This window comes from Astatotilapia calliptera, chromosome 8 (assembly GCF_964374335.1).
Source record: "Astatotilapia calliptera chromosome 8, fAstCal68.1, whole genome shotgun sequence".
NCBI classification, from domain to species: domain Eukaryota; kingdom Metazoa; phylum Chordata; class Actinopteri; order Cichliformes; family Cichlidae; genus Astatotilapia; species Astatotilapia calliptera.
In genome coordinates, this window is record NC_137429.1 from 20,549,050 (window position 1) to 20,562,539 (window position 13,490).

A 13,490-nucleotide genomic window follows, 5' to 3' on the forward strand; every position below is an offset into this window, starting at 1 on the left:
GCTATGTAGAGCAATATCCCCCTGGACAATGTTTACTGTCCTCCAGCACTGCTACTGATGCAAAATCTGTTCAACTCCGTGTAAACACATCCCTTAAAACATTATTTTACTAACATTTGAAAGGCATCTACATGTGTGTTGGCTTTCCAAAATGCAAACTCACGACCTGTTATTAATTACAGTAGTTATTTATTGTATTGTATTGTCCCATCAGTATTGTGGAATAGCATGTCAAGCAGGTATCCATATAACTAAAAAAAAGCTTCAAATTGCCTATTTTTTAAAACGAAGTCATCAGTACAAACTTCTATTTTAAGTCCTCTATTAATGATTGCTTATATTTGAATATATATTGTTTGCACAAAGACCACTTATATTATATTTATTCAAGGTGAAACGTCTGCCCCACTGGGAAGCCTATTACCTCCAGGAACCATGTTACTTAGCCTACTACTTCCTCTACTGTAGAAGCCTAGGAGCCAGAAGACCATCGAAAATGATGGTCTTATAGCTACTGTTTTACACTGTATATTCTTCCGCGGGTACTAGGATAACAGCTTTTCATTTAAAAAATGTATTATTATAGAGCTTAATAACGAATTTGTCACTATTATGCACATATAAATGCTAAACAGATATCATAATACCATATTTCATTGTTAAAAAAGAAGCTATAATATGCATTGCGCGGAGAGATATCACACATCGTTGGGCGCAAACGGGAGCGCGAGCACGGCGCATACAGGCGAGGGACAGTTTCCTGTCTGTGGCGTTTGGTAAGTGAAAGATTCGCTCTCTCTTACAAACTTTGGATAAATATAAGCAGTTTTGGGGAGTCTTAGATACTGGTGTTTTGGGGTAGGTTTTAGTTGAAGCAAATGTGCTTTATTTTTTTGTGGCTCTTGTTTATAGTCTCCTTAAAGGAGTTTAATGTTCTGGGATGCGCGAGCGCTTTCTTTCTTTAACGAAACTAGCTTAGCATTGCCGTTCGACAGCTGGTTCTCTAAAATAAATGTGTATAAATTTGTGTTTCATTGAGTAAATCATTAAGATTGCAATGCGTCTTAACAAAACATTGGTTCCAGTTTTATGCCGAAACCCCAAGTTTGTTCATTTAAATTTTCAAACGCTATTAGAGTGCACAGAAATTGTGCTAGCTGATGCATAATGATGTCATCACTCTGCGCCCATTTATTGGCATGTTATTTATTATGGACGTTACCGGTTTGTTGGTGGGACGCAGCAGGTTTCCTGTTACAAACTAATTTTACCTGAATGCTCATCAGATACATCTTCTGTTGTTTTTTTTTTGCATGCAAAGATAAGTAATTTATCTCCTCTTGCAGGTAGTGTACATGAGCTCAAAGTGATCGCGTAGACCTGTGCAGACTGCATCCCAGTCTGTCCGTGCTGCCACCATGGCCTTTGTACCCGCGCCCAGTCCCACTGTGGTGGACCAGACCACACTTATGAAGAAGTACCTGCAATTTGTGGCAGCTCTAACAGATGCGAACACACGTAAGTTCATAAACCTTGCTGTGTATTTTTTGGTGTCAGATGTTTGAAAAATCTGGAAAAATTACTTAGTTTTAGAAAATATCTATTTGTTTTTGTGAGGATTACTGTTTCAAAATGCAGATTTATTGTTTGAATAGCTGCATGTATTTTTAAGCCTCTAAACACTTAAATGCCCTTATGGGTTTAAAAGGTTTTATCCAACAGTAATCCAGCAGTTACAGATAAATTGTTGGGATTTAGAGGCATTATCCAATTTAAGTATGGATACTTGGCATACATATTTAACGGTTATTAGGAGGAAGATGTGTGTGCATTAGTTTTTTTTTTTATAAAAGTGTTGTGGACATGTCAGTTGATTTTGGCCTTGTTCACTGATATTTGCCATTAATCAAAAAGGGAGTGACATTTGCCAATGACAATAGTTAACGGTAATCAATTTTGCACAAGCTAAATGTTCATAGGTAATGTGATGAGGAGCTGAGCAACTTTAAAAGATTCAGTTATCTTATACGGTGCAGATTTCCTTGATTCCTTGTTTATAAAGAGCGAGATAGATGACATTAACAACAAAACCCTGAAATATCAGTAGCAGTGGCTGTTGGCGAAATTGTTACTTTAAACTTCAGGGTCCACCCAGAATTTTGCAATTAGTATATGAAATAATAAATGTACATATTTTTTGATGGGCAAGGGAATAGTTAATGTGAGAAAGGCACATTTCTTATGCACATTAGTTATTAGATGCAGCTCGTTACTCCTGTTTGGTGTGTCCAAAATTGCTCAGATGAGGTCCCTGTGCTTAGCATGAGCGATGTGATGAGAGCGATATGCTTTAGTCCAGTCAAAGGTACGTATGTGTGGGAGAGTGCTTGTGAGTGTGTGCGTGTGTGTCTGTGTGATTCTTGATGTACCTTTTGATTAGCCTGGACGCTGAAAGTAAAACTGATAAGATCTGAGAGCCCCTGCTGAGCACATGGAGATAACAATGACACCTGGAACTGTATCATTAGCAAGTTTGATTAATGGTGACACTCTTGTCCTTCAACTTCCAGCTGATGAAACTAAACTGAAGATGATGCAGGAGGTCAGCGAGAACTTTGAGGTGAGTTTGATGAATGTTTCCAATCTGTGATGGAGTAGATTCATTTTCTTTGTCTCTAAAGATAGATTATGGTGGATTTTTGGTAGTTTTTATGGATCTTACTAAAATGTAATTGTGTGAGATTTTGAGTGGTAACTGGAATCCTAACCTTAAAAATGTTGGTATTATAAATGTTGAGAATATTTGCAGAGATGAAAATGCTTTGATACAGGAAACTTTTGGATTTATACTTGTAATCTATTTGTGGCACCATTAGTAATGAGAAGTTATATCTGAGTTGGTTTTGGATGCATGTAGGTAAACAAACTTTGAAAAAGGAAATCTCCAAATAACTGTCTATAACACAGTTTTGTTATTTAAAATTGACTTGCCTTCATATTTGTACTGTAAACAAAGACCCACAGATGGAATATAAAGTAAAGTATTGGTATAGGTAATATTGTCTATTAGCTTGGTAATGCAGGCTACACCAGAAGCCCTATTGGTCATTACCATGGGATGTTAGGTTATCAGATGAGAACTTCTAATGTATTAATGTAAGCCTGCAGAAACACGAAAACGCTTGTAACAAAGTTGTTGTTTTTTTTTTGTACTTGACTATTTCAGAATGTGACCTCTTCACCTCAGTACTCCACCTTCTTAGAACATATCATCCCTCGCTTCCTTACATTTCTTCAGGATGGAGAGGTGCAGTTTCTTCAAGAAAAACCAACACAGGTAACTTTAAAAAGATGTGTTATCTATCTAGATTGGTGTGAGTCTTTAACATACCTGTTGTAAAGGTGTCTGGTTTCTCTTTGTTATAATAGAACTAATATCACATCTTTTTGCTACATAAAGCACCACTTGATTAAATCAACAGGACACGGTTACTGAAATGTTAATCAATGGATAACTGAACTAGACCCATCAATTGGATAGCGGTCTCTGAGCTGTACTGTTAGCTAGCTGCATCTTTTGGTTGTTCTATGTAAACATTAGAAAAAGTCGCTCCTTCAGTGACCCTGAAGATGATGACTTGTGCCTACTTTTCAGTAATTGAGTCATGAGGTTTTGCTTAGAGCACCACAAGGCAAGTGTTTTTCAAATGCAGACATCTCTACAACTGATAACACCAAAGCTAATCAATTCACACCAAAACAATCTACATGGATGAACATCAAAATGCACAAATTGAGTGACTGAGTTACTTTAACTTATTTCCGTTATATTCAGTAGTGTGCAGAAAAATCTACAGCTAATATCAATAAAGCTTATCACCTGACAGCACAACAGTGTAGAAGGATGAACAGAACCAGAGAAAGCTGCATGAATTGATTGAGTTACCCAAACTTACTGTTTAGCATGGATTTCCCCCCCTTACAGAGCTGTTAAATGTTTGTGGTACATTAGTCAATGAAATTCATTATAACACATCTAATGAATTTAGTGACTGTTGGATTTAATCAAAGTTGTATTATTGTAGGATATTTACCTTACAATATAAAGCACCTTGAGGCAACTGTTGTGATTTGACGCTATATAAATAAAATTGAACTGAATTGAATTGAAATGATATGAGTGTAATGAAGTTTGAATTCTTAATTTAAACGTGATTACCTGTTATTTATTTCATTTTATTTTAATTTTTTAAGCAATTGCGAAAGCTAGTGCTGGAAATCATCCATCGCATTCCAACAAATGAGCACCTTCGTCCCCACACCAAGAACATCCTCTCTGTGATGTTCCGCTTCCTGGAGGTATGAACCCCTGTTTTCTTACAACATCGTGATTTTTTTTTTATGGTTTTATACCTGTCAGGTGCTTTAAAATTATATTGTCAATATTCTTACTGTAAATATTTTGCATCTTGATGTTTGATTTTTACCACTCACTGTGAATAGTAGGAATTAGTAATTTATCATATATGTAATTATGCATTGCACACATGAAGTCAGGTGGCTGCTTTTTATGTTTATATTTCCCCCTTTGTTTGTTTTTTTGTTTTTCTAGATTGAAAGTGAGGAAAATGTGCTGATATGCCTTCGCATCATTATTGAGCTACACAAACAGTTCCGGCCTCCAATCTCTCAGGAGGTGAGCATCTTTGTGTTCTGTGTTTAAAGTTTGTTGGGCATTGTAATGACAGTTGAGAAAGTGATGATGCTGATATTATGTGTGTCTTCAGTCTGAATTCTTAGTTAACTAATAATCAGTTAAAAAAAACCCTGATCATTGGTCATAATGATCGTGGCTCAAGAGTTGGCAGTTCGTCTTGTAATCGGAAGGTTGCCGGTTCGAGCCCCGGCTCCAACAGTCTCAGTCGTTGTGTCCTTGGGCAAGACACTTCACCCGGTGGTGGTCAGAGGTAGGGCTGCTCAATTAATCGAATTTTAATCTAAATTACGATCTGGGCTTTCAACGATCATTAAAAATGACTGAGCCGATTATTAGCACCTCCCTCGTGCTTTACTCTCATGCTGCTCCGTGTAACAAAGTTCACTAAACATAGATGTTTACATTTTTCATGTCTGTGAAGGTTCTCAGTCATCCAGGTCATCGTAGTCAAAGGAGCTTGCAAAGAAAAGCGTCTGGACTTCTTTAAGTTGCATTTTTCATTTATTTTTTATATTGCAAACATTTGCACTGTTATCAGTATTTGCACACTATTTTATATTATTTTTTGACAATCTTTAAAGCCATTATTCAATACATTGTTATTGTTAAATAAATATCGTCAAATAATCGAGATCTCAATTTCAGTGAAAATAATCGTGATTATCATTTTTGCCATAACCGAGCAGCCCTAGTCAGAGGGCCCGGTGGCGCCAGTGTCTGGCAGCCTTGCCTCTGTCAGTGCGCCCCAGGGCAGCTGTGGCTACAATAAAGCTTGCCATCACCTGTGTGTGAATGTGTGTATGAATGGGTGAATGACTGAATGTAGTGTAAAACGCTTTGGGGTCCTTAGGGACTAAGTAAAGCAGGCCATTTACCATAAATGCTGTCCTTAATGAAGAAATATTATGATCTCTTGAAGGACACTTTTTTTTTATAAATGGCCATTAGATGTGATGAGTCATAATTAACAAATACAGTAAATACTTTATCTCTTAAAACACACAGTGATCAATAAAAATATGACTAGCAAACTAAACATGTTTAGAAGAACAAGACTTGAATGAGAGACAGCAGCGGCAGAAGTACTTGTGTAACTTTTCATGAAAAATAGAACATTTAAGTAGTTTGTGTGTATTAGATCAACATGTTTACTGTATTCTTCTCTTCCCAGATTCACCACTTTTTGGACTTTGTGAAGCAGATTTACAAAGACCTTCCTAAAGTTGTTGTAAGTAAAGGCTTTTCAGCAGGTGGTTTTGGGTATAGTGATAGTAAAGGTGTTGTTTCTGATGTGACTCTGTTTTTAGTGAAAGCACTTTTAAGTTGCCATTGTTTTCTCTCACTGCTCGCCTTCCTTGCCACCTGTATCTTTATCAAGTCGTAATTTCCTTCTATTTCTACTTTCTTCTAGGCGAGGTATTTTGAGAATCCACAGGTGATAGCAGAGAACACAGTTCCCTCACCAGAAATGGTGGGGATGATCACATCAGTGCTGGTTAAGACTGCACCTGAGAGGGAAGATAGTGAAACACGAACAGTGAGCTAACCGCCCCTTTCTAGCTGTTGTTTCTACTTAATACTGTCTACTTTTTACAGTACTGCCTGCAGCCAGTGGAGGGTAGTAGTGCACTGTTTTGATACAATAAGAGCAACTGCAACAATACCATGATATAAAATGTATTAAATAATACATTGTGCTCTTATTTTTAAAGCAGCGACTTGTTTTACATTTTCAGCATTATTAGAGTAATGAATTCTCTGCTCCGGGTAAACTGAACATTTATAAGCCATACAGTTTTGTCAGTTTAATCTGATGCTGCATATAATTTTTTCTCGCTAGGAAACTTTGTCCATTATTAAATGTAAATTTCATAAACTCTTTTCCTTAAAATGAGTTCTGGTCTTCATTGGACAAAAATGACAGTGGAAGCATAACTCCAAAAATCCAGAAAATGTGAACGCAAACAGTAGTTGTTATTACTCCACTGAGCTATTTACCTCCTCTTTATGCAGCAGTATTGCATTTCCTGGAAACAGTTTTTATGTCCAGCTTTTGTGTCACTCAGGACTCACATTTGTCCTTTTCTTTCTGCCTCCAGCACACCATCATCCCGCGGGGTTCTTTGTCTCTCAAGGTGCTAGCAGAGCTGCCTATCATAGTGGTGCTGATGTATCAAGTGAGTGTAATACTCTTGAACTTTTGTAATATACACATCTGTTCACACAGGAAAATAAGGCAATGTTGTTCCAGAATGAGAAAAAAAGAATGAAGGTTGCTTCAAAATGGGACGTTTTCTTGCTTATAAAACATTTTATAATATATTATGTTTAAAACTTGTAATCTAAATGCAAAGGAAACACTAAATAACAGCAATGTATTTTTGGTATATACATTACAATGTGTATATCAAAATGTTGGAGGGTTTTTTTTGTGTAGTAACTCAGGTTGTATGTTTGCTCTGTCTCCTCAGCTGTACAAACTAAACATTCACAATGTGGTGTCAGAATTTGTGCCTCTCATCATGAACACCATCATGCTTCAAGTGTCTCCCCAGGCCAGGTAAAGTATATCCGGCTAAAAGCATCTATGTGAGCCGTGGGAGTGTATCTCAGATACGAGTTTGAGTAATAACTTTTATTTCCAATTTACAGCCTTTGAAATGGGTTTGAGGAACTGATTTCATTTTCCTCCTTTTTTTTTTTCTTTCTTTTTTTTTTTTTTGCTAATGCCAAGTTAGCTGACAGTGTTACTTGGCTCTTTGCTTGCTTGCTAAAACCTACTTGGGGAAGGTAAAATTGTTTTTAAAAAAATTGTTGTTTTAGTAAGATACGAGACCTTTCTGGGTGGGGAGAGGGTTTTGTTAAGCATTCTGAACAGAAGGGAAATGGAGCAGAATTAATTTAACACAAAATACCTGAGCAGTCTCTAGCAGATACAGAGAAACAGTTTCTGCTGTGACGCAAGCAAATAAGTCACCCTTGTAGAATTGACTCCCACGATTTTAACCTCTGTAATTACTGCAGGCATACATCATCATTAACACTGTCATCAGTGTTTTGATGGGACTAAATGACTTTTTTGTTTCTTTTTTTTTAGACAACACAAGCTTTATAACAAGGAGCTGTATGCAGACTTCATTGCTGCCCAGATCAAGACACTGTCATTCCTGGCCTACATCATTCGAATCTACCAGGTACTTCTTATTGATGGTTAATGACACTGCAAAACAGTGTCATTTGATCCTGCTGAGTGAAGTAACATAAATGTAATTTCAGATGCATCTTTGTATGTGTCATGATGTTGTGAATCATTTGCACGTGTTTGAATTTTGTTTCTGCACATAGCTGTTGTGATTGGCAGGAAAAGGTGTACTATTTTCTGTTTAGTAATTGGAAGACAATGGAAAAACGAAGCTAAAACTGAGTTACACTTGCTTTAGTTTCTTGAACCAAAATAATAATAATAATAAATAATAATAGCACAAATAGCTTCTCTGAATTTACCACCTGCTTTATTCACTGTGTGTAAACATTCTGAGACAACTTGTACTGATTTCAAAAACACTGACAGAAATTAGAACCCACTTACAGGAATTATGTGTGTGTGTGTGTGTGTGTGTGTGTGTGTGTGTGTGTGTGTGTGTGTGTGTGTGTGTGTGTGTGTGTGTGTGTGTGTGTGTGTGTGTGTCCGCATTGCAAAGAAAGAGCTTGAAAAAGATTTTCTTTGTATTATTACTGCCTTCTTTTTTTGTTTTGTTTTTGTTTGTTTTTTGGTGTGTGACTGCCCTCAGAATAATCCATTTTAAAATAATCCTAATCATTAATCATACTGTATGTGTTTGTCTACCATATTAGGACTTGGTAGCAAAGTACTCTCAACAGATGGTAAAGGGTATGCTGCAGTTGCTGACCAATTGCCCCTCTGAGACCGCTCATCTCCGCAAAGAACTGCTGATTGCAGCCAAGCACATCCTCACAACTGACCTGCGTAGCCGTACGTATATGGACACAAACACATTCTGTGTAATCCATCCTAACAAAGAATGATTTGATGTCTCGAAAATATTTTTTACAGTCTTAAAGTCTTTTTTCTTTTTTTTTTCTTTTTTTTGGCACTAGACATGTTTTGCCTTTTTCTAAAACGTTAATGCTAAGTGTTACTTAATGTGTTTGTTCTAGTCAAAAACACCAGCAGCCTGGATCCTTTCCAAAGCATACTTGAGTTTACACATTTCACTCTTTCCAAAATAAAATTTTTATTAGCTGTCAAAATGTAGCTATAGAACCTCATTTTGAATTGGTGACTGAGAGGTTAAAAGTGAGACTGTAGATGAAATGGAATGAAAGCACAACCATCCATCAGTGAAGCCTTGACATAGCACGACACATTTTGGATGATTTTTCTGCATTTTACTGCAAGTTACTTCTTCTGCTGCAGGTCAAACCACTTTTACTGATTTTGGCTTATTTTCTGTGACAGATTTACCAACGCTGTTAGGTGTTTGCTGTTAACCTCCTGCTGACAAAGCAGTGTCAGGCACAGTGCTAAATTTATAATATTAAATAAACCAAATGGCATGTAGTTTTTTTTTCGTGTATTAATCACAAATAAAAGCATTTCCAGTAACACCCTCTTAATATATTCTTTTACTGCTTTTATTTAATTCTGTCACCCATCAGCTGCTGTTTCAGGTGCAACTATCAGCTCTGAATTCACAATATCTACTTCATTGTGTTTCAGAGTTTATCCCATGTATGGACAAACTTTTTGATGAGTCCATCCTCATCGGTTCTGGCTACACTGCTCGGGAGACGCTTAGGTAAGTTCTTTGTATGTGTAGTCACGATCATTCGAACTCCTCTGTGTCAGAACAGCCTCTTTCTCATGGATGATTTCTCAGCCAGGTGCATGTTAAGTGTCCTAGCATATTAATCAGGTAGTTCTCAGTACTGCAAAATTCTCAAGGAAGCTGACTGAAAACACTGCAGCACAGAAGGCACTGTCAAGTTGTCATGTACAACCTCGTCTCCAGAGTGCAGGCTGCTTGCACATCCTCCTTTAGTTGGATTGCAAAACCTCCTTGACCCGCCTCAGTTGCCAAACTAGCTCACCTCATCAACAAAATGCCTGTCATTTCACATTAGTAATACATAGGAAGCACGGCAGCTGGATGAGATCTGGCAGGATTATCATTGTCACTCATTAGCTTGTCTTCTCTCTCCCTTTCTCTCTTCATCCCAAAGCTACTTTCCATATCCTTTTGTTCTTTCAGCCTCTTTGATTGCTTTTCTCTGCCTTTTAGAAAATACGGCTTCCTCACTAAGCCAGTCTGTTCAGTTTGTACCACTATTTAGTAATGAAATATGATTATGATTCACCTCCAAATGTCACAGTTACATATCTGTCTTATTTTCTAGACCCTTGGCCTACAGCACACTAGCAGACCTGGTGCATCATGTGCGCCAGAACTTGACCCTGACAGATTTATCTCTAGCTGTGCAGCTCTTTGCTAAAAACATTGATGACGAGTCACTTCCCAGTAACATTCAGACCATGTCCTGCAAGCTGCTGCTCAACCTGGTGGATTGTATCCGCTCGAAATCAGAGCAGGAGAACGGAAATGGGCGAGACATCCTGATGAGGATGCTGGAGGTGGGTTGCACAAGGCTCAATTGAAAAGTCTTATTTATTTCAATAGACATATGGCTAGATAAATATTGAAAATTTTCCCTCTTTCCTTATCTTTATCAACAGGTGTTTGTACTTAAATTTCACACCATTGCACGGTACCAGCTTGTGTCCATCTTCAAGAAATGCAAACCTCAGTCAGAGATGGGTGTTGTTGATCCAGGGGCGATACCTGCGGTGCCAGCCACACCCACTCCATCCACCACCCCTGCCATTCCACCACCTGCTCCTCCAACTCCTGTTACTGTGACACCGCAACCACCTGCAACGCCCTTTGACCGAGGTGGTGAAAAGGAAGACAAGCAGACCTTTCAGGTGTCGGATTGCCGCAGTTTGGTCAAGACCTTAGTGTGTGGAGTGAAGACAATTACTTGGGGTATCACCTCTTGCAAGGCACCTGGAGGTGAGTGGGGACACACAAGTGGCACTTATTGCAAACCTATTGATATCTAATAAAATCCCACATGCTCGACTATTCTTGCCTGATTAAAAAGCATCTAGAAAAATGTATAAATGCACACGTAACAATAATTTCATAAGGAAATTCAAGATTTTATCATCTCAAAATGTGATTCCCCCCCCCCCTCTCCCTTAACAGAGGCTCAATTCATTCCTAACAAGCAGCTCCAGCCTAAGGAGACTCAGATCTACATTAAGCTGGTCAAATATGCCATGCAGGCTTTGGACATCTACCAGGTACAACCTAATAAAAACTGACTGTACTGCAGGGGTGATGGTGTCTCATAACAGACAATCATGGAGTAGTGGTATAATTCATGTGTATCATGACCAGGTGCAGGTGGCAAATAATCAGCAGACATACATCAGGGTGGCTAACTGCCAGACTGTACGCATGAAGGAGGAGAAGGAAGTTTTGGAGCACTTTGCTGGGGTCTTCACCATGATGAACCCTCTTACATTTAAAGAGATTTTTCAGACCACCGTTCCCTACATGGTGGAGAGGATCTCGAAGAACTACGCACTGCAGGTATGTCTTGTCTCCCCTATCAAGAGAAAATAACATGGGATAAGGTCTTTGGTCTTGATTAATCACTTGCTCAAATTCCAATTCTTGTTCTCTTTTGTTTTCTAGATCGTGGCAAATTCGTTCCTGGCCAACATCTCAACGTCTGCTCTGTTTGCCACGATCCTAGTAGAGTATCTTCTTGAAAGACTGCCAGAGATGGGCTCCAATGTTGAGCTGTCAAACCTCTACCTCAAGCTCTTTAAACTTGTTTTTGGCTCAGTATCACTGTTTGCTGCTGAGAATGAGCAGATGCTCAAGGTAAATGGATATTTCTTTTAGTTTTTTTGGGGGGCGTAGTGGCAGACTATTTCACTTATTTCACTGTACCATTGCCATGTTTTACTGATAAGACTTTACCTTTTCATCAGCCGCACCTCCACAAGATAGTAAACAGCTCCATGGAACTGGCTCAATCAGCTAAGGAGCCCTACAACTACTTCCTGCTTCTCCGTGCTCTCTTCCGTTCCATTGGTGGAGGCAGCCACGACCTTCTGTACCAAGAGTTTCTACCCCTTCTGCCTAACCTGCTACAAGGTAAAAACCGCACACAGCATTACTCTGAATTACAGACAACTCATGTATGAAATATTGTAAGCACCTATTTCCATTTCTATTAGGATTGAACATGCTTCAGAGTGGCCTTCACAAGCAGCACATGAAGGACCTGTTTGTGGAGCTCTGTCTGACAGTGCCAGTGCGTCTGAGCTCCTTGTTGCCATATTTACCCATGCTAATGGATCCACTGGTATCTGCACTCAACGGCTCTCAGACTTTGGTCAGCCAAGGCCTTCGTACCCTGGAGCTGTGTGTGGACAACCTACAACCTGACTTCCTTTACGATCACATCCAACCTGTCAGGGCTGAACTCATGCAGGTAGGGCGTTGTTTTTGTGATAATGATTACAGTTTTTTCTCTTCTCATAGAAGAGAATGAAAATGTTTTATTGATTATATACAAGGATAACTCAAAAGCTTCCATATAGCCACGTTCCCCCTCAATGTACCTGGTGTGTTTTTTCTTAAACTTATAGTTTATTCCCTTCCTACTCTTTGCTCTAGGCTTTGTGGCGTACTCTCCGTAATCCAGCAGAAAGCATCTCCCATGTAGCGTATCGGGTGTTGGGAAAGTTTGGAGGCAGCAACAGGAAGATGCTCAAGGAGTCTCAGAGACTACATTATGTAGTGACTGAGGTCCAGGGGCCCAGCATCAAGGCTGAATTCACTGACTGCAAAGCATCCATACAGCTACCCATGGAGAAGGTAAAATATGATCAGGTCTTTTTGTGCCCTTTTCTTTTCTTTGTAGATATTTCTAAAGAGCAGAAAACATTAACCCCAATAACTGTAATGTGAAGAAAATGCATAGATTTTGCGTTAAAATATGTCATATTTTTATGTGCGTAATTACCCCGGCACAGGTCGATTTTGAGCCAGGAAAAGGCCTTATGCTATCCTCAGTGTTGTTTAGCTTTTTGCCAGAGAGAAAAGATTTGGGAGTATTTCACTTTATAGCACTTTCTTATACCAGTTGGACTCTTTCTTCCCCTTTTTTCCTTTTTTGATTTACTTTTAGAAGGAAAGAATTAAACGTAAAAGAGTTTGATATTCCTCATTATTGTTCTCCACTGGGAGCAATATGTCTTTGTCACAGTTTTGTGTGTGTGAAAGAGAAAGTGAGTGAGGAGATGTGTGTGTCCTCCAGGTAATTAAATTCATCTCTTGTTTCTCCTCCTCATCCCCAGTCAGTAATCATCAATCTAGTGTGGGCCACCATGACGGCATTATTTACTCTCACTAATGGCTGCTCCTTCTTTTTGGCTATCAGTCTGCGTGTTTGCCATCATCATCATGGGCGCAGGCAGCCGACAGAAACCCACACAGACTGTCACATGCTGCACAGCCACATGTTATGGCTAAAGGCATAAATCTCTGGCAGGCTTGAGATGCAGCCATGCGGTTTGCTGCCACATTAGGGAAGGGCAACTGAAGGTGCTGTTATATAGACTGAGATAAAAAAAAAAAAAATACAAGTATGCATAACTTGCTGTGGTACAACA

General features: G+C 38.8%; 1 protein-coding gene across 2 annotated transcripts in view; it reads left to right on the top strand.

Moving 5' to 3' along the window:
• The first annotated feature begins 720 nt into the window (after nt 1-720).
• Nucleotides 721-13,490, top strand: part of trrap (transformation/transcription domain-associated protein) — an 83,896-nt gene continuing 71,126 nt past the window's right edge. For both annotated transcript variants that reach the window (XM_026179009.2, XM_026179011.2), the window contains exons 1-21: nt 721-776; nt 1,347-1,518; nt 2,571-2,620; nt 3,227-3,337; nt 4,255-4,359; nt 4,613-4,696; nt 5,889-5,945; nt 6,129-6,254; nt 6,817-6,894; nt 7,189-7,277; nt 7,815-7,911; nt 8,573-8,711; nt 9,459-9,537; nt 10,136-10,370; nt 10,473-10,809; nt 11,005-11,102; nt 11,200-11,394; nt 11,500-11,691; nt 11,802-11,967; nt 12,051-12,307; nt 12,493-12,693. In XM_026179009.2, coding sequence (XP_026034794.1) covers nt 1,419-1,518; nt 2,571-2,620; nt 3,227-3,337; nt 4,255-4,359; nt 4,613-4,696; nt 5,889-5,945; nt 6,129-6,254; nt 6,817-6,894; nt 7,189-7,277; nt 7,815-7,911; nt 8,573-8,711; nt 9,459-9,537; nt 10,136-10,370; nt 10,473-10,809; nt 11,005-11,102; nt 11,200-11,394; nt 11,500-11,691; nt 11,802-11,967; nt 12,051-12,307; nt 12,493-12,693 — 2,796 coding nt within the window. In that variant the 5' untranslated portion in view covers nt 721-776; nt 1,347-1,418. The remainder of the gene's footprint in view (nt 777-1,346; nt 1,519-2,570; nt 2,621-3,226; nt 3,338-4,254; nt 4,360-4,612; nt 4,697-5,888; nt 5,946-6,128; nt 6,255-6,816; nt 6,895-7,188; nt 7,278-7,814; nt 7,912-8,572; nt 8,712-9,458; nt 9,538-10,135; nt 10,371-10,472; nt 10,810-11,004; nt 11,103-11,199; nt 11,395-11,499; nt 11,692-11,801; nt 11,968-12,050; nt 12,308-12,492; nt 12,694-13,490) is intronic.